Source organism: Perognathus longimembris, chromosome 2 (genome assembly GCF_023159225.1).
Source record: "Perognathus longimembris pacificus isolate PPM17 chromosome 2, ASM2315922v1, whole genome shotgun sequence".
NCBI classification, from domain to species: domain Eukaryota; kingdom Metazoa; phylum Chordata; class Mammalia; order Rodentia; family Heteromyidae; genus Perognathus; species Perognathus longimembris.
The window spans coordinates 102,396,138-102,414,687 of record NC_063162.1 but is presented as its reverse complement, the minus strand read 5'-3'; the positions used below and the strand labels follow the sequence as shown (position 1 = coordinate 102,414,687).

At 46.5% G+C, this 18,550-nt stretch overlaps 1 protein-coding gene and 1 long non-coding RNA gene across 3 annotated transcripts in view; one reads left to right on the top strand and one right to left on the bottom strand.

Annotated features, from left to right (window-relative positions):
• The window catches only part of Atxn7l1 (ataxin 7 like 1), a 237,979-nt gene that overhangs the window by 122,865 nt on the left and 96,564 nt on the right, over positions 1-18,550 (bottom strand). Inside the window, exon 4 of one of the 2 annotated variants that reach the window (XM_048339820.1) lies at positions 5,876-6,662. The exons of the other annotated variant lie outside the window; for it this stretch is intronic. Coding sequence (XP_048195777.1) covers positions 6,577-6,662 — 86 coding nt within the window. The 3' untranslated portion in view covers positions 5,876-6,576. Of the gene's footprint in view, positions 1-5,875; positions 6,663-18,550 lie in introns of those variants that run through there. 2 annotated transcript variants of the gene reach the window in all.
• On the top strand, positions 1,949-16,603 carry LOC125346898. The gene is made up of 4 exons (XR_007210059.1): positions 1,949-1,960; positions 2,116-2,120; positions 14,030-14,339; positions 14,816-16,603. It is a non-coding gene; the product is annotated as an uncharacterized LOC125346898 (long non-coding RNA).

Here is an 18,550-nt window from a genome sequence, read left to right as displayed (position 1 = left end):
GGCATGGAGAGGCTCAATAATTAACCACTAAAGACCAGGGGTCCCTGGCAGCCAGAGCTGAGAGGAGCTACATGGATAGGCCATTTTCTTCCCAGATCTGACCAACTGGCAGCCAAGCCGCACTGGTGAGTTCCCAGCCTGGTTTACAATGTCTCTTCTGATGAGAAAAGTGAGACATATTCTCCTCTGAGCTCTCAGTCAGTCAAGTCAAATTCCTCTGAACCCTGAGAAAAAGCACCGATACTAAAGACCACACAAAACACATGTGCTGCACTGGCAGTGAATAGCAGAGAAACACCATTACACCTCCCCCAGTGAAGGGACAGAGCTTGGTCACCCATAGCCGTCTGCCAGCTTGGCCACTTGTGGTGTGTCCCCCCTCCCACTAATGCAGCCCGGGTCCAGGGCTCAGAGGCTCCACCCCACACCTGCGTGTCCTGAAGACACCACCATCCAGATAGACAGCCTTCCACCCTGGTTTGGATTTCTTGTCTTTTAGGCAGTCAGCTACCCAATGCCCACCCGTATCTCTCTTTGCAATCAGTCTGTTGAAGTCACCGGCTGATGAACGTGCAGCTTCCCACTGTCTGGATTTTGGTCTTGGTACAAGGGTGCTATATGTCCACAGGTGCTCACTTTTAATGTAAATGATCACTCGTTTAAAACTACCCTGGGGCTGGGAGTATGGCCTAGTGGCAAGAGTGCTTGCCTTGCATACATGAAGCCCTGTGTTCAATTCCCCAGCACCACATATATAGAAAACGGCCAGAAGTGGTGCTGTGGCTCAAGTGGCAGAGTGCTAGCCTTGAGCAAAAAGAAGCCAGGACAGGCCCTGAGTCCAAGGCCCAACTAAAAAATAAATAAATAAATAAACAAACAAATAAATAAAACTACCCTATTTACTAGCCATGGATGAAGAGAGGCAGGCAAGAAAGCCTGACTGGAGGATTCTCTGTGGGACTGTATGTATTCAGAAGTGAGCAGAGAATGCTTGTCTTTAATGTCCCGTACCATGGTCTGCTCCAGGGCCCAAGGCGTGACATGTTAGGTTTCATCACAGACGATTAATACTAAGGAGGCTGGGCGTAGCAAATACCTAAGGAATCGAAACTACTACCCACTCACCAAATGTAATAAATGTAAATTATAGATGAAAGGAAGATTAAATCTGGCCATTTACTTAAGGTTTGGAGCAAGAAAAGTAAGCTTTAACACTTTCCTCCTTCTCTCATCTCAGCACAGGAACCATGAATGTAATCTATTAGCATTTCTAAAGGCCTTATCGAATACTGACTTAATAAAGCGCCTATACACTTAACGCTGACCTCGAGAGTTCTGAAATGACACTCATGCGCTGCAGCATCCATACAGCGAATAAAAGAAGTGAGTAGTTGTAGCACTAGGGGATTGGAGTTTTTTTTAACATTTGAAATTAAATACATGTGGGAGCTATTTAGCTTGGGAGAGGTGAAAAAAAGCTCCAAAACAGATGAATAGATTTAAGGGGGAAAAAAGACTCAAATGTCAAGATATTTTCTTCAACTCCAATCCTGAAGTTATCATCATGCTTTATTATTGCATTCGTTACACAGCCATAAGGATGAGAAAAGACATTAGGCAGAGGGCTCAAATGAGCACACACTAACGTTCCATTCTCATTCTCTGTCTCTCTTCTCTCTCTTCTACTGGGGCTTGAACTCAGGGCCTAGGTGCTATCTCAGCTTTTTTGCTCCAGGCTGGCATTCTATCACTTGAAGCATACTTCCACTTTCAGCTTTTTAATAGTTAATTGGAGATAAGAGTCTTATGGACTTTCCTGCTGGGTTAACTTGGAATCAGGATTCTCAGATCTCAGTTTCCTGAGTAGCTAGGATTAATAGAAGCGAGCCACTAGCCCCTGACCCCCCCCCCCCCCTTTTTTTTCTTTTCTTACTTATCTTGATCTCCTGGGGATGTATTTGTGAAGGAATAAGGTGTGGGACCTCCCACACTGGGGAGAAGTTGGGAGCAGGAAAGGTAGGGAGGGGAAATGTAGTTGGGGAAGGAACTGTATATTTGACAGGCAAACTCTTTCTTTCCTCCTGGGCTTGGGAGTTTTTACAATCTACTTTCAAGATTGTGTTCCTGAGGACAGTTAAGAGATTCCCAACCCTGGTTTTTACAATGCTCTAGGGTAGATCCAATTATTATAACACGTACATTAAAAATTCTCAAAGCAAATTAATTTAAACTCCTTTTCACTGAATAGGAGGATATCATTCAACCTTTTTTTTTTTTCCTTTTTCTTTCTTAGCTATTGTCCTAAGTCTACACTTTGCTGAAAGATTTGATAAGTGCATCTAGGAATTCCTCCACCATGGCGCTCCCACATCTGCGGGCTGACTCCCATGGGCTGGCCTTCCTCTTCAGTTCTGGTACCTTCTCCTTGTCCCTCCCCCTCCCCTTTCTGCAATTCTCCAAGTCCTGCTAGAGGCTGTGTGGACTGAATCCCAGGTGGGTGGGTAGGCTGAGCAGGTCGCCACAGTGCAGTGTGGCAGGAAATGAGGACCGGATGGGGGTGGCCTATTACAATTCCTATGCTTTTACCACTTCCTTCTCATGCTGAGCAGCCAGGGGCTTACCATCTCAGGCTCATTTTCCATCCCTAAGATTTCACCTCCTGCGGGGCAGGAGCTGGCCATGGTGAGCCTGGCCAGGAACTCCACTCTGAGCCTGCTTCTCACCCATCACATTGCTCTACTGGAGTCACATCTTAGTCCTTGTGTTTCTGAACAGAGGAAGGATCCCAGAGCTTTATGTCTTGCTCCTTTGTCAGCAGGGGGACAGATCAGTGATTGCACCCCAGCTCTCCTGTCTACCCTGACTGCCTGAATATCCCTTAAAGGTCCAGCATGGATGGTGGTGAGAGAGTGAGTGTATGGTCTACTTTATTTCTCCCTACCCTTCCCAGCCTGGAGATGCTGGGTCTTCACAGGACTGTGCCATATGTCGATGGCCCAGGGTCTCATGATTCTTTCTGGGCAAACTGCATGGGTTCTAAGGAAACCGCTCTGCTGACAAGATGGGACATTTGAGCCCAGGGCTGCCAAAGAAAGCCCTTGATCTGGCAGATGTGGGCAAGAGGACGGAGCCCTATATTCTATCTTTAGATCAGCAAGATGCTTTGCTGTTGTTCCTGCTGAAGGGGACTTGGGGTGATGGTGCTCTAAGCTCACTCAAGCCCACTTGAAAGTCTTCCTGGGTCTGCCCCCTCACCCCATGGCTGTGGTTGGTATAGAGTTGAATGTGCTCCTCAAAGGTTCAGATACTGGAAGTGTGTTCCATGGTGGTGGCCTAGTGGGGCTTAGTGCTCTGCGTGGGGGAGGGATTAAGGTCAGTCTCCAGGGGAGAGTTGTCTGTCCCATCTCCATGCTTCTCCACCAAACTGTGACGTACCCAGAGGGCCCAAACTGAGCTTACACAGACGGGATGGGTCTGCTCAACCTTGGACTTTCAGACTCCAAAACTGTGAGCTGAAAACCTCTTTTCTTTATAATATGCCTGGCCTTGGGTATTTTGCTATAGCTCCAAAAAAAAAAAGACCAAGTTACCAATAAATCCACATTCTGTACCACCAACTACCATGTGAAAACAAAGTATATGGCTTCCCCCGCAATATGTCTGTCCTTAATCCCCCCCCAGTATCTAATTTTATCAATCATATGAAGAGTACTGAGGTAAAGATGAATGTTCAAATACCCAAAAAGTTTTCTTTATTTATCATGTGTTTCTTATTCAAAGACAATCAATCCAGGATATCATATGGGACTTGTGTCTGGCCACTTGCTTCTCAAGCCCATCTCCAAACAGACTGGGTACACTAGGAGCTGTCGGGGAGGTGACTCAAAACCATCAGCAGTTCAGCCAGAGACTGGTGTGTGTGTGTGTGTGTGTGTATGTGTATGTGTGCACGCGCATGTGTGCACTCATGTGACAGTGGTGGAGCTGCTCATTAAGAGTGTGCGACTACTCTTGGGTGGGTTTCGGACCCCGAGTTTCTGTCTGCACACACCCTCTTATCCCACCTCGTGGAACACAGATAGTTAAAGATGAGCCCACCCCTGAAACTGAAACCAATTATCCATGGCAATTTATTCAACAACGAAGGGTCCTAGGCCTTATTAAAATAGCTGTTGCGTGAGTTTTCTTATCCTCAGACGTTCACTTCTTCAGTTGTCAGCACCTGCTGGCAGCAGCTGGAGTAATCTCACCAATCTTGCCGTATGTGCAAATCAATTTGCTTTGATTCCCCTCCCCCTCAAGATAAAAATCAGTAAAGTGATTAAGTTGCAATTAAGGCATGTCACTGAAAGCACAGACAACACGAAGGGGCTGGGAGAGGAATGGCCATGAGGTCACGAGTGACTTCCGTCCACCAGAGTAAATGATTTCCCCTTGCTCTACTGAATGTGACACGGTGGAGCAACAAGCTTCCTCTCCCTTTCTGCAAGTTCCTCCTCCTTCTGTTTCCACCATGCTGTTCCAGGTTTTCTGTTATTCTGCCATGTGTTCATGTGTCTATCCATCCATCCATCCATCCATCAACACTCATCCACTATCCACCTATCTATCACCCATCCATCACCTATCTACCACCACCCACCCACCCACCTATCACCATCCTCCACCCATCCATCCATCACCCATCACCACCCACCCATCCATTTATCCATCTATCCATCACCCATCCACCACCCACTCATCACCATCCACCACCCACCCACCCATCCAGCCAGCCATTTATCATTACCCACCCACTACCCATCCATCTATCCATCATCCATCTACCACCCACCCACCTACCACCCATCTATCCATCCATCCATTACCCATCACTACCCACCCATGCATTTATCCATCTATCACCCATCCACCATCCACCCACCCATCCATCACCATCCACCACCCATCCATCCATCCATCCATCACCCATAACCACCCACCCATCCATCCATCACTCCCCACCCATCCATTTATCCATTTATCCATCACCCATCCACCACCCACCCACCCATCCATCATCACCCATCCACTACTCAACCATCTATCCATCATCCATCTACCACCCACCCACCTACCTATCATCATCCTCCATCCATCCATCCATCCATCCATCCACCCATCCATCCATCCATCCATCCACCCATCCATCCATCCATCCATCCATCCATCTATCACCCATAACCACCCACCCATCCATTTATCCATCCATCTATCACCCATCCACCACCCACCCACCCATTCATCACCATCCACCACCCATCCATCCATCACCACCCATCACCACCCATCCATCCATTTATTCATCTATCCATCACTCATCCTCCATCCATCCATCCATCCCCCATCTATACACTATTCATCTATCCATCACCCATACAAATACATGCTTAATGACTCAATGTACGCAATATACGAGGCACTGGGAAAAATGACAAAGTATATTTATGTCTGATTTTACAGTTAAAAATGCCTTTATATACATAACTTCATGAAATTATCATCGTAACCACAGCAGGTGGCTGTTAGTGTCCCCATGTCACAGATGAGAAGACAGAGATTCTAAGAGAATTTGTGATTTAAAATAGCATAGCCAGCAGGTGGCAGGGTCTGGACATGAATTCTAGTTTTCATTCCGTTATGAATTTGTCATGGTACTCCCCTGGTCAAGTAACATGTTTTTCTATCAGTCTTGCTGTTCTTAATTAAAATGTCATGGTATGATCAATACGTATTTATTGAGACTGTGCTAGGCTCAGGGATGCAAAGACTGAATCCCTGCCTTCACAGAGCTTGTGGCACAGTTAGGAACATATGCTCACACAATAAATATATACAATACATAGGGGAGAACTAATCTGGATATGAAAATTGGGGAAGATTTCCAGGAGGAAGTAATTACCGAGATGCATTCTGAAAGATGAGTCAGAGTTAGCTTTGGGAAGAGAGGATGACACAAAATCATACAAAGAGGGAAGCGGGGAAAGCATGTGCAAAGGCCCTGTGGCAGGAAGACACAATGTGCTGAAATTCTGAAGGCCAGCTTGACTGGCGTACAGAGTAAAAAGGGAGCTTGGCACAGGCAGTGGGGTCCAGAACATATTTGTAGCCATGATAATGATGTTGACTTTCAGCATAAGAGCAATGAGAGCCACAAGTCAAGAGAATGACATGGTTAACTTTGATTTGGATTCTGACTCTGGTGTGCAGAATGGGTTGTAGAGGAGCAAGAGTGGAAGCAGGGCAAAGAGCCGAAGGCTTTTGCAAGTTGTCCCGGTGAGAAGTGATGGCAGCTTGGACCTGGGTGGTGGTGGTGAAAATGGAGAGGAGAACCCCACAGGTGCCCCCTGCTCTGCTCAAGCCCACGTCCTCACTTGACCCTGTCACCAGAGTGTGCTCACGAATTTGCTGTACGTGGGAGCGTGTCCACACTTGAGGGTGGTGCTGGAGTCTCCTCTTCCAGGAAGCCTTCTCCAGACAATGCCAGTCCTGCGAGGTCTTCCGGAAGGTGTGCAAATCTTCTGCACTCCCCAACGCTCACACCTGACGCTGATCTAGGGCTTGGCTGCTCTCCGCTCCACTCCAGGAGATGCTTGCATTTCTCTTGCTGTCTTGCTTTCTCCCTTTGGAAAGTAAATGCTTTGTTGGCATGTGCTGAATGGTATCAACAGGGCTCCTTTGGAAATTACATTTGTTAGTGATTACCATGCCAATTGCCTTTCCCCCCCTCACATTAAACACGGCCGCTCAAGTCTGTCTTCAGGATCTTGTTCTAGCAAAATGTCTGTCCCGGGGTTTATTTATTTATTTTTCCTCCACCATTTCCTCTAAACCCCTTTCCACATTTCTCCTAGTGGAAAGGAGTGTCAGGGGAAAGGAGTGGGGTGGGGCAGGGGCAGGAGGATAATTAAATGGGAGTTGTCTGACCAGAATGCTTCTACCTTTTAATGGGCTATTTGATTAATCCTTTCCACAGGCACCATTATTCATGCCTTGATGGAATCTCATTTTATAGCTCTTAATACATGGACCCAATTTATCCACATCACATTGTGTTCTAATACTTGTCATCCACGTTATTAGCTATCTCCTTCCGTGTAAAGCTATCAGCAAGTTTGATTAGCTCAGTCCCGGGGGGGTGATGGGGAGATCACAGCAGCCCTGTGGCCACCATCAGCCCTGCGTGGGCACGAGACTGCCATTCCCACCACCATCCAGGGAGCCAGGGAGGAGCTCTGTGTGGGACCCAGGAGCCAAACCCCTGTCCCCAGAAGGGCTGAGACATCCCCCCATGGGGTCCCTGCCATGCTGTGTCCTGACACCCCTCCCACCCTCCCCACTCCCTTCTTAAGAGTATAGCACCAGCTCCTCTCATTCAGGACTTTCTGCTGCCAGTCCTTGTTTTTGCTCAGGACCTGGCAGGCAGAACAATCTAGAAGGAAATAAAGTGCTGCTGGTTGCTCTCTCCAGCACAGAGCTGGCTGGCTCTAAGCAGTCACCCTTTCTTCTTCTCTGCAGCCACCTCTGAGCTACTACAGGTAGCTTCAGTTCCTTCCAAGAATGTCACTCATAAGATGGAAGGGGAGAAGGGGCCATGTGACCCCCAGGATGATGGCCTCGAAGCCCATGGCAGTTCCCCATGCAGCTTGGTCCTCCTTGACACCCAGGGCCTGTGAGCTATCCTTATGGTTTCCCGAGCCTGGCCAGGTGGGAATGCAAGAGGCTCACGGTTTGTGGCATCATTTCATTTAACAGATGGAGTGGCCTTAGCCGCACATGCTCGGTGAGCAGATGAGAGCAGAGATGACTGCACTGCCTCGGAGGCCAGGCCCTCAAGAGCAGAGGACTGCTTCTCTTTCTCTCCTGGGTTGCTGGCTCTGAGGGGATTCACTGTCATGTAAGAAACAGCTCTGTGGAGAGGCCTGAGGTACTGAAAGCAAGAACTGAGCCACAGGAGTGAGCTGCCTTGGAAGTGGTACCCCAATTCCAGTCCTGTATCTGAATGTTTCAATCAGCCCAGGAGAGACTCAGAGCAGAACCACTCAGCTAAGCGGCTCCCAGGCCTCTGACCCACAGCCAACTGTGCAAGACAAAATAGGTTTGTTGTCTGAAGTTACCACATGTTGGGGTTGCTTGTTATGCAGCAACAGGCTACTCATACACGCTCCCTAACTTAGGGAAAGATCCCCTTCAGTTCCCTTCTTAGACTCCATTTCATCTGTTCTCTCTGTTTAGGGAGGCTGGGCTTCTGTAATGCCCTCTACTGACCCATTCTGTTCTCTCCTGTGTTCACACATCCTCACGGGTCTCAAGGAATTTCCCTGAGCAGAAGGGTGGAGGGAGGAGCTTCCTAAGGACTAGGTTTGGAATCCATGTCCTCTGCCTGCCATTCAGAGTGGTGACTGGCATCAGAAGGAGTTTTGCAGAGGGCAGCCTTCCTCAGGCCATGGAACTCCCATTTATTTCTGAATCCTGGGGCCCAATCACACCAGTCAAGTCCACTGCTGAGTGAAGAGCTTTGCAAGCATGCTCCCTGTGGTATCATAGGCTCCTTTCCTGCAAAGGTCACATTAACTGTGCTGTTCAGTGCACCTGATGCCAGGTAGGGGATTCTACAGCTAGATGGAAATGTCATCGGGCTATACAACCCCCTGTGGTTGTGTCTGGTCAAGGCAGACACCATTACCAATACCATGCAGGTGGCATCTGACTCATGTCACTCAGGTTATACAGGGGGCAAAATAGAGTTCTTTTTTTTTTTTTTTCTTTTGCCAGTCCTGGGCCTTGGACTCAGGGCCTGAGCACTGTCCTTGGCTTCTTTTTGCTCAAGGTTAGAACTCTGCCACTTGAGCCACAGCGCCACTTCTGGCTGTTTTCTATATGTGTGGTGCTGGGGAAGCGAACCCAGGGCTTCATGCGAGGCAAACACTCTTGCCACAAGGCCATATTCCCAGCCCTGAGATTTTTTTTTTTTTTGTTTAAAAAAGTCAGGTTGTTTTGACATTTGGTCAAATCCCAGTCAAACAAAAAATAAGGCCAGTTCTCTGGGCAAGTTCAGACAGTTACAGACATTGGTCTCTTACTTGGCAAAGGCAAGAAAACATTTAACTAACATTGACTGGACATCAAAGCAGTGGTTCTCAGAGTACAGAACCCAGGCCAGCAGCAGCAGCAGGCATGGTATTCTTGGGTCTTGCAAATCTGTAGATTTAGAAATTCCAGTGGGGGATCCCAGGATCTATGCTTTAGCAAACACTGAGGGTTGAGGTGTAGGACTACAGGTGGCTATCACTGATTTCAAGGACCAAGTATTTAAATTATTCACTGTAACTTAGGAGACACTGATTGAGTACCTCCTCTGCCAGTCACTGTGACCTGTAGGGCAGGGCAGGGCAGAATCCCCAGAAGTCCCTTCCTCTAGGGGCTCACAGCCTCCCTTCTCTTGCCTAAGGAAGGGTGTGACAAGCTCATAGGAATCTGAAAAAGTAAGTTGGGGGGGGGGCTTAGTGAAGCCATTGTTTACAGGTAACTCCCTCCCTGTGACCATGTTCAACATAGCAACCTTGCAAAGTTAACAAGTATGGGGGTTCACTATGCATATACAGGGGGTACAGCTTTAAAAAATGTCTTATCTTTAAAGCACTTGGGGGGGTACAGCCTTTTAAACTTGCAATAATCATATGATCCCACTAGGAATGAAAGGCAGGATCATTTTAAAGTTTCATTTGGGCTACATGCTTATCTTTTTTCTTTCTTCTGTGTGTGTGTGTGTGTGTGTGTGTGTGTGTGTGTGTGTGTGTGTATGTGTGTGTTTGTGGGGGCTTGAACTCTGGGCCTGGTTGCTCTCCCTGAGCTCTTTTTGCTCAAGGCTAGTGCTCTACCAGTTTGAGTCACAGCACCACTCCATTTTCTGGTGGTTAATTGGAGATAAGAGTCTCATGGACTTTCCTGCCTGGGCTGGCTTAGAACTTTGATCCTTAGATCTCAGCCTCGTGAGTAGCTAGGATCATAGGCATGAGCCACTGGCTCCTGGCTAATGCCTACCTTTTAATAAGCTAACTCTTCTGTTCTTTCTTCCCTTTCTAGGAAGTAGTTTTTCTCCTCTCTCTACCTTCTCCTCTCTCTGTCTTTCTCTTTGATGCCAGTCCTAGGGCTTGAACTCAGGGCCTGGGTGCTGTCTGAGCTCTTTTGCTCAAGACTAGTGCTCTACCACTTGAGCCACAGCTTCACTTCCAGCTTTTTTGGTGGTTAATTGGAGGAGATAAGAATCTCATGGACTTTCCTGCCCAGGATGGCTTCCAACTGAGATCCTCAAATCTTAGCCTCCCAAGTAGCTAGGATTATAGGTGTGAGCCATTGGAGCCTGGATAATTTTTCTTCTCTCTCTGTAAGTCTACATAAGTCATGGCTGCCAGTATGGTATGGCGTGCTTCCTAAAGCTGGGTTCCAAGGTAGCTCACTTATTCCCTCTTCTCCCTCTGCTCCAGCTACAAAGGTAACAGACATACATGGCCTGCAGATGAAGAACCAAGGCTGCAAATCCAAACTGGGCTCCCAACCCCAGCCAAATGACAGTCCTGTGCTGGGTTCTCAACTCCACTGGCTCTTGTATTTTTTCTTCTTCTGTGAATTCATTAAAACCAGTGGGAAAACAGAAAACAAAACAAAACCAAACATTCCCTCCTCCTCTAAAAGGTTTCTCATAGGAAACCTTTGGCTAAAGATTGAATAAAGGGCTTTATTTTTAAATTTTAAAGTCAGACATGATGGCACTTGGATGTAATCCTATCATTGGCTGTCAGGAGGACTGAGAGTTCCGGGTTCAGTCCAAGCCTAGTGTCACAGTGAGATTCTGTCTCAACAACACGAACAATAATGAAGTTGTTGTTGTGTCTTAAGGTCCCTCACAGGCTTTCGTGGCCTGTGTAGGAATCTGCCGCATGCTCAATGGCCCCTGCTAGAAGATTTGCTGCCTTTTCTCTTGTCTCAGATAGTAAAGGCTCACTGTAATCCTATCGGGGCAGCTGATTTTTCCTTTAGTTGGGATGAACTAGAGCTGATCCAGCCAAACCTGTACCCTTGGGAATGTGGATCTATTTATCCTAACAGCTTTGGTCTAGAGGACGAAACCAATGGCAACAGAAGAAATCATAGCTGTGTGGCTGGACCAGCAACACATTCAGCCATTTGGGCATGAGGCCTGCGTGGGCTAGCCGTGCTCCTCCACCACATGGGCCTCCCCTTCATGTACACAGCTACCATTTACATGTCACCTATGGTTTGGTAAGTAGATCGGCGGCCTTGGAAACAACCTAGTGTTTCTGCTCACACATCATCATGAAATCTCAAGTCCACGTGGGCCAAGTCGAACACTCTGTGGCGTCTTTGAAGGCACGTGAAGCGCTTCTAAGCTGAGAGGAACTGAAGTGCGTAATGAAGGATTTTAGAACAAAAAGCCCGACCTCTCTCTAATTTTTAAATCAGGGATGCTTGCTGGCTTTTGCTGAGACACTGATTTGATTAGCAGCATTCTGCGACACTACAGACATGAGATGTTGAATTCACAAACGGATGATTCATTTCAAGATCCTGACATGAGCAGTGCACCTATCAATGGCACACAGGACGCTGGGAGATTTTGAGAAAACATTTCCTGCATATAAATGGGACAAGTGATGAAGCAGTTTGCTTATAGTTACAGTTCTGAAGCCAAGGACCACCCTACTGTGCTCTCTACCCTGGAGAAGTGACGGCTCCGCAGGAAACCACTGGGATTAGATGCTCCTGCCTTTGGACACCCAGATGCCACCTCATTTATCTACCTGTGACAGGGGCAGTGCTGGAAGAGAATCAAAAGATGACAAATGGCTTCTGCTTTTAAAGAAGCTGTTCAGGCTGGGTGTGTACCCAGGGGGACCAGGTTTTGTGCCAGGAGCCAACACTTCCCCTTTCCTAAGGCCACGTGTTGGCATATACCAACCAGCAGATGACTGCTGGCTCCTTTCACCAATGGATTGCAAGACATGTGCTCTGCAAGGCTGAACTGCTGTCTTTGTGACGCGTGCAGCAGAGGGCAGAACTGCCTACCCACGGTGGAGGGAGGATGGTGGCTGGGAAGCACAAGTTTCACATGACATGGAGCTCCCTCCAGTCAAGGAAGACAGATACTAGGGGAATTTTTGTTTTGTTTTGTTTTGTGCAGGATTCAGGAGCAGAGGGAGATATGGTGTCAGCCAATAACTCTGGGAGAGACTGACTTATGTGAGATAAGCAGTCCCGAATGTCCAGCATGCTGGCCCCTAGAATCTGTTTTTGGGAACACAGAGTTGGACAACTTGTTGGACCTCTAAGTTCCCAGCTTCACTGGAAGTAGGAAGAAGGTACATGGGGAATTTCAGCATGGCCTGCCTGAGCAAACATTGAATCCTGCAGACCACATCTGCTCTGCAGTTGCTTGACCAGCTGAAGCGTTGAGGATTCTAGCTGTGGGCCTTGCTCCTTCTTTCCTGTTCTGGTCAGCCCTCACTGTTCTAGAGATAAGCAATCCAGTCGTTACCATGCTACCATGCATGGAATCCACAAGATCGTATCATACTCAGGTGCTTAGGTGCCAAGTGTTCTAGGACAAAGTCCTCTTTCCTTACTCTATTCTCCTGGCCACTTCTACTAGACAGTTATTATATACTATCTCCTTTTTTTTTTGTAGATGAGGAAATAGGCACAGAGCAATTGAAAGATTGGCTGAAGGTTGCAAAGGGAGTGTCAGGGCCCAATAGCAAGCCTAAGGCAACATAGCTGCAGGGTTCAGTTCTTTCCAAAGTTTTTGGCTACCTCCATAATGGCATCCTTCAAACATGGTGGCTGATGCCCACGTGGGCACTGGTTCACTCGGGCCTTCTTCCTACCTTCTGTTTAACCTTCTAGAATGCAGTTGACTGCAGTGTAATGCAAGCAAGTGGGAACGAGAAGACAAGACACTTGTCTGTAACCCTCCATTTGTTTCTCAGTTCTAGCCGAATGGCTAGATGTTGCTCTGTGTTGGTGTTAAGCATTCTACTGTGTGGCCTAAGAATGCCTCATAGATGGCGTCTCTGTTCTCCTTCCTCCTTTGAGTACCTGGCCCCTCCTTTGGCACTCCAGGCTCTGGCAATGCTCTTGCTGCCAGCGACTGATGTTCCCTGCCTAACCTCATTACACATTTCAGCTAAAAAAACGCTTATTTTCCACGTGGCAGCAAGGCATATTTATAGCACATGCTGCATGCCAGGGCATTTTCACATTCATCACTCCTAATAATAACCTTGGAGCACAATCGCCATACTCAGTCCACAAATGGACAAATGGGAATGGAAGGTCACACTGCGGACCACCCTCTACCCCCAAATTGCCAATCCAATTGTAAGGACTCCCCAACTGCCAAGTTCCTAACTGCCAGGTCTCTTGAGTTACTTATATACAATTCTCTCATTGGACTGCTCCCCCCCCCCCCCGCCCCGGACTATTTCCTATTTAACAAACTTATTTGGGGTTCTGGGAAAGAGAGTTGTCATCAAGTTCAAGGTATATCTGTGTTTGTACTCTGGGTCTCAGAATCCTAATGAGGAGCTCTAAGCTCTGAGGGTGGGGGAAGTAATCCTTAGCTTTCTGCCCAAGCCTATTCTCATTAGTAGGTTTATGTGCATGAAGCACACACTTAGGGTTTGGTCTGCACCCTTCTCTCATTGCCTATCATAACTAATCAGCAAGCTGAATGGGTTTATCCTCATGTAGAACACAACCAACTGCCTCCAGCACCTGCTGAAATGACCGTAACTTCTGTTGTAATGGAATCTTCTTAGCCAGGAAGTGAAAGGGTGGATCAGAACCCCTAGCAGACTGGATGAGCTTCCTTCAGACTCAAAACCCTCAGGGCTTCTCAAATAGTTATTACAGACAGCTTAGATTTCCTGCAAAGGAGACAAGAGAAAGGGAGGCCTTAAGGGAGGACAAGGAAAGGACTGGACTTACAAAACGCAACTGGAAAACTTTCATAAAGGTACACTGGCCTCCTGTAGCAAACATACTGTTTTGTAGTTGGTAGGCATTTTCCCCCATTAGGTCTTTGTTCATGGAATAGGCACTGGGCAGAGAATCAGGAGTTATGAGTTCAAGTCCTGGTTCTGCTGCTATTAATTGTGTGACCTAGGCTGCTAAATTTATTTTTCTGGGCGTTTAATCAAAGCTACTACTCACCAGTGAGTCAGAATGAGCAAGTAAGATGTGTGGAAATGTAGAGATTCCTAAAGATAGAGGACCAAAAGGTGGTTGTGAGGACAGAAGCCTCTTGAGGTGGTTCTCAGGGGAGAAACACTGATGAGAGGCAGCACTGGGGAACTTGACCAAGGAAGAGTTTCTGTCCCAGCACTCAAAGGTGGGCAGAAGTGCCCCCTACAGACGTCTTTGCTCATGTTTGTTCTGGAGTCTTGGCCCCATGCCCAGTGTGATGCACACGGTAGGTGCTCCTAAACACAAGACCAACTAGAGTGCCAAAACCATTTCATTGGTGGGAATGGAACCGAGGCTCTGAAAGGGAATTTCTGGAAGGCTAAATGTCAGGGTAACCAGCGGACACAGACCTAAAGGACTTGGACAAGGTCATTGACACTTGGATGCTTCATTTGTATATGTATTTTGCCACCTAGCATGGTAAAGAATAAAGCATTTGAGCTAAAAGAAGTCTGACATGTGACATATGGGTCTCAGATTCCTCAAGAGTAGATCAATAAGAGATTTACAGCCTGGACCTTTTTCATCCCCCCCCCCATTTTGCCCCATTTTTCTCAGTGACATCATCTCAGCATGAAGAACCCAACAGAACTGCACCTCTTTCAGTCTTCCTGCATCAGATTATCGCCTCTCAGATATTTCCCTGATTCCTGCTGGTGACTCCTACCACCAGTGAAATCTCCCTGACAGCTCATGGCACTCAGTGTAAAACTGAAGCCTTTAGCAGGACTCACACTTGGGATTGTCGCCTGGGCTTTGTGCAATCTTCATAGAAACGCATGTGCACTGCAGCAGGGCTGCTCAGCTCAGATCTGGCTGGTGGCGGGAAGTGACAGTTGGGGCCAGGGAGGAGATGCGATCTATGGGGATTTCCCCTTTAAAAATGTACAGCCAGAGCCTGCCGGAGCCATTCAATATTCATAAATGGAACTCGGAGATGGTGTTCCTGTTCTGCCAAGAGCAATAGCTATTTATCATGGCAAATGACTGAAAGAGTTGTACGTACAATGCTTTGCTCAGTGCTGTAAATTACGGTATACAGAAGATTAAACTTAAGCCTAATGCTACCCTTGAGCTTCAACAGCTGAGGCCTATAAATGGCTACCCGTTAAGAGGAGAAAATCGCTTTCCCTGTTACTATTTAAAAGTGTATCTCTATTAAAAGCTCGTCTTAAACATAAATTACTAGGAAGCCCCACCTGGCCTCAGGCAGGCTCTTCCTCCTGGTGCTGACTCACTGAGCTACATCTGAATGTCACAGGCTAAGGCCTGAGGCTTGACCTCTGGAGGGAAGGCAGTGGGATGGAGGCAGAGGACTCCACAGAGTGCTGAGTAAACACTCGATTTCAGCCAGTGGGATCTGGCCTAGCATGCGGCTAGAGAGGACTTAATAAAGAAGTTCCAGATCCTGAGCCCCAACCACAGTGGAGAGAATGTTTCTTCTGTCCTGGGAATGACCAAGGAGCCCTGCTAAAGCCCCAGTTTTCCAAGTTCAACTGTATTCTCCAAGTCCCAGTGCACCCACATGGCCCAGGGGAGGTGCTAGAATACAGCGCCCCCTGAGTGAGGATTTGCATTCTCACAAGAACCCCCAGGGAATCTACAGGTACAGCCGAGCATGAGCATTCAGGAACAGGTAAGCAGGCATTGGCAGGGGGAAGGAGGCCTGTGAAGGTCCCGTGGACGTCATGACAAATCCAATTGTGAAAACAGGCCGCTTAATGTTGGTCCACAGGACTCACAGTTCAGTGATGTCTAATTCTACTTTGGAAGGAACTTGAGAGATGGATTTTTATGAGATGGGAGTAAATATATCATTATGACCTTGAGAGATGACCCAAAGCACCTCAGGGTGTAAAACAGAGAGAATTAGAAAAATGTTCATGCCTTCAAAATTAACCCAGGGGCCTCTAGACCTACTAGGTTAGTAAGCTGAGAATGAATTCCCAGTGACTTGTGCTATGATTTCAATTCTTCATTGTAATTAGGTGGATAAAGTATGCAAAAGTCTTTGGGTTGTTTGTGGAGATAGAGATACTCCATAGTGTTTTTTTTTTTAAAGCTGTAATCTTATTAGAAAACATTTTGCATAATACAATGTTGCAATAATTACAGATTAAATAGATGGAATTGTAAAAATAAAACCTATTGTGGCCAAGACAACAAAAGGCAAAATAAGAAAAGGGTAAAAAAAAAAAAAGTTTGCCAACCTGATGGAAGGTACCTAGGAGAATATAAAAAGCAAGGTAGGGCTGGGATGTAGCTCAGTGGCAAAGCACTTGCCTAGCAAGAGCAACATCCTGGGTTTGTTCCCCAATGCCAAAAAAGAAAAGACACACAGGCACACATAATCACCCCTCTCCCAAATACAGTGGGCACTAGTGGCTCATGCCTGTAATCCTAGCTATTTAAGAGGCCCATATCTGAAGATCATAGTTCAAAGCCAGCCTAGGCAGGGAAGTCCATGAGACGCTTATCTCCAATTAACTACCAGAAAACCAGAAGTGGCTTGTGGCTCAAAGTAGGAGAGCACTAGCCTTGAGCAAAAGAGCTCAGGGACAGTGCCCAGGTCCTGAGTCCAAGCCCCACCATTGCCCCCCCCTCATCCTGAACAACAAAAAAAGCCAGCTATATATTGCTTACGAGAGAGACACCTAAAACAAAATACTGAAAATATTGGAAATCAAAGACTGAAAAGAGATTAGGAAGCAATGTCCATCAGATAAAATAGAACCCAGGCAGGGCATTCATAGTTATCACCACCAAAAAGACATGACTTTTATGTACTCAACTGCACAGTATTAAAAAATTATTATTTATATTTATTTATTTATTTATTTATTTTTTGGCCAGTCCTGGGCCTTGGACTCAGGGCCTGAGCACTGTCCCTGGCTTCTTTTTGCTCAAGGCTAGCACTCTGCCACTTGAGCCACAGCGCCACTTCTGGCCGTTTTCTGTATATGTGGTGCTGGGGAATCGAACCCAGGGCCTCATGTATTCGAGGCAAGCTCTCTTGCCACTAGGCCATATCCCCAGCCCCGTATTAAAAAATTATTAAACAAGCCATCAGAGGTTGATACTCTACAATTACCACAGATTTAAAACTCCTTTATGAGAAATTAAGAGTGAGAAGACAAAAAAATGAGGGACATACAAGATTTGAACAAAATAATAAATATATAGATCCCTGTACACAGATTTGGCAATCATAGAGGAGACATTTACAAAAACTGACAATATACTAATGAATCACAAAGGAAGTATTGTAAGTTATAAAATGGAAAATTTATATCTAACATTCTCTGAGCACCATAAATTAAACTAAAAATAAAAAAATAAAGCAATGTTAAGGCCAATCCTATACCAACCTTTACAACTAAACTAAAATCACATTGCCTAAATTACCACTTGGCAATGGTGTGATTTTATTCTGTGTGGTCTAGTTGCTATGGGACCAGGTTAATTTACATGACATTTATCAGGAGTACCACAAGGAACCGGAAACTCTCAGACCATTATAGCTTCATTATTTTGTACTTTGAACTAAATGCTAGCCCAAATGGAGGATGAAGTACCTAACAGCCAGGTAAACAGAAGAGATGCATGAGTTAATGATAACCTCTTCCTACAGAACTAGTGGTTGTTCTTGATGCAGCCCATGCCCTGTTCTTCCACATGGCTTGCCAGTGCTTCTTGCATGAATAGACTGTCCCTAAAAGTGCCTCTGCTACCTGGGAAAGGTGCTACATAACTGATATGGCATCTCACAACTAATAGCATTCTGGAATCAAGAAAATGTTATAATGATCAGTTTGCATGGGATCTTTTGTTTCATGGGACCAAGAACTTTTTATTTATTTATTTACTTACTTATTTATTTTTGCCAAGCCTGGGCACTGTCCCTGAGCTTCTTTTGCTCAAGACTAGCAGTCTACCACGTGAGCCACTAAACCACTTCTAGCCTTTTCTGTTTATGTGGCACTGAGAACCCAGGCACACTAGGCAAGCACTCTACCACCAAGCCACATTCCCAGCTCTTATTTGTTTATTTAGCTGGTCCTGTGGCTTGAACTCAAGGCCTGGGCACTGTCCCTGAGCTTCTTTTGCTCAAGGCTAGCACTCTACCACTTGAGCTACAGTGCCACTTCCGGCTTTTTCTGAATAGTTTATTGGAGATAAGAGTCTCACAGATTTTCCTGCCCGGGCTGGTTTGGAACAATGATACTCAGACGTTAGCCTCCTGAGT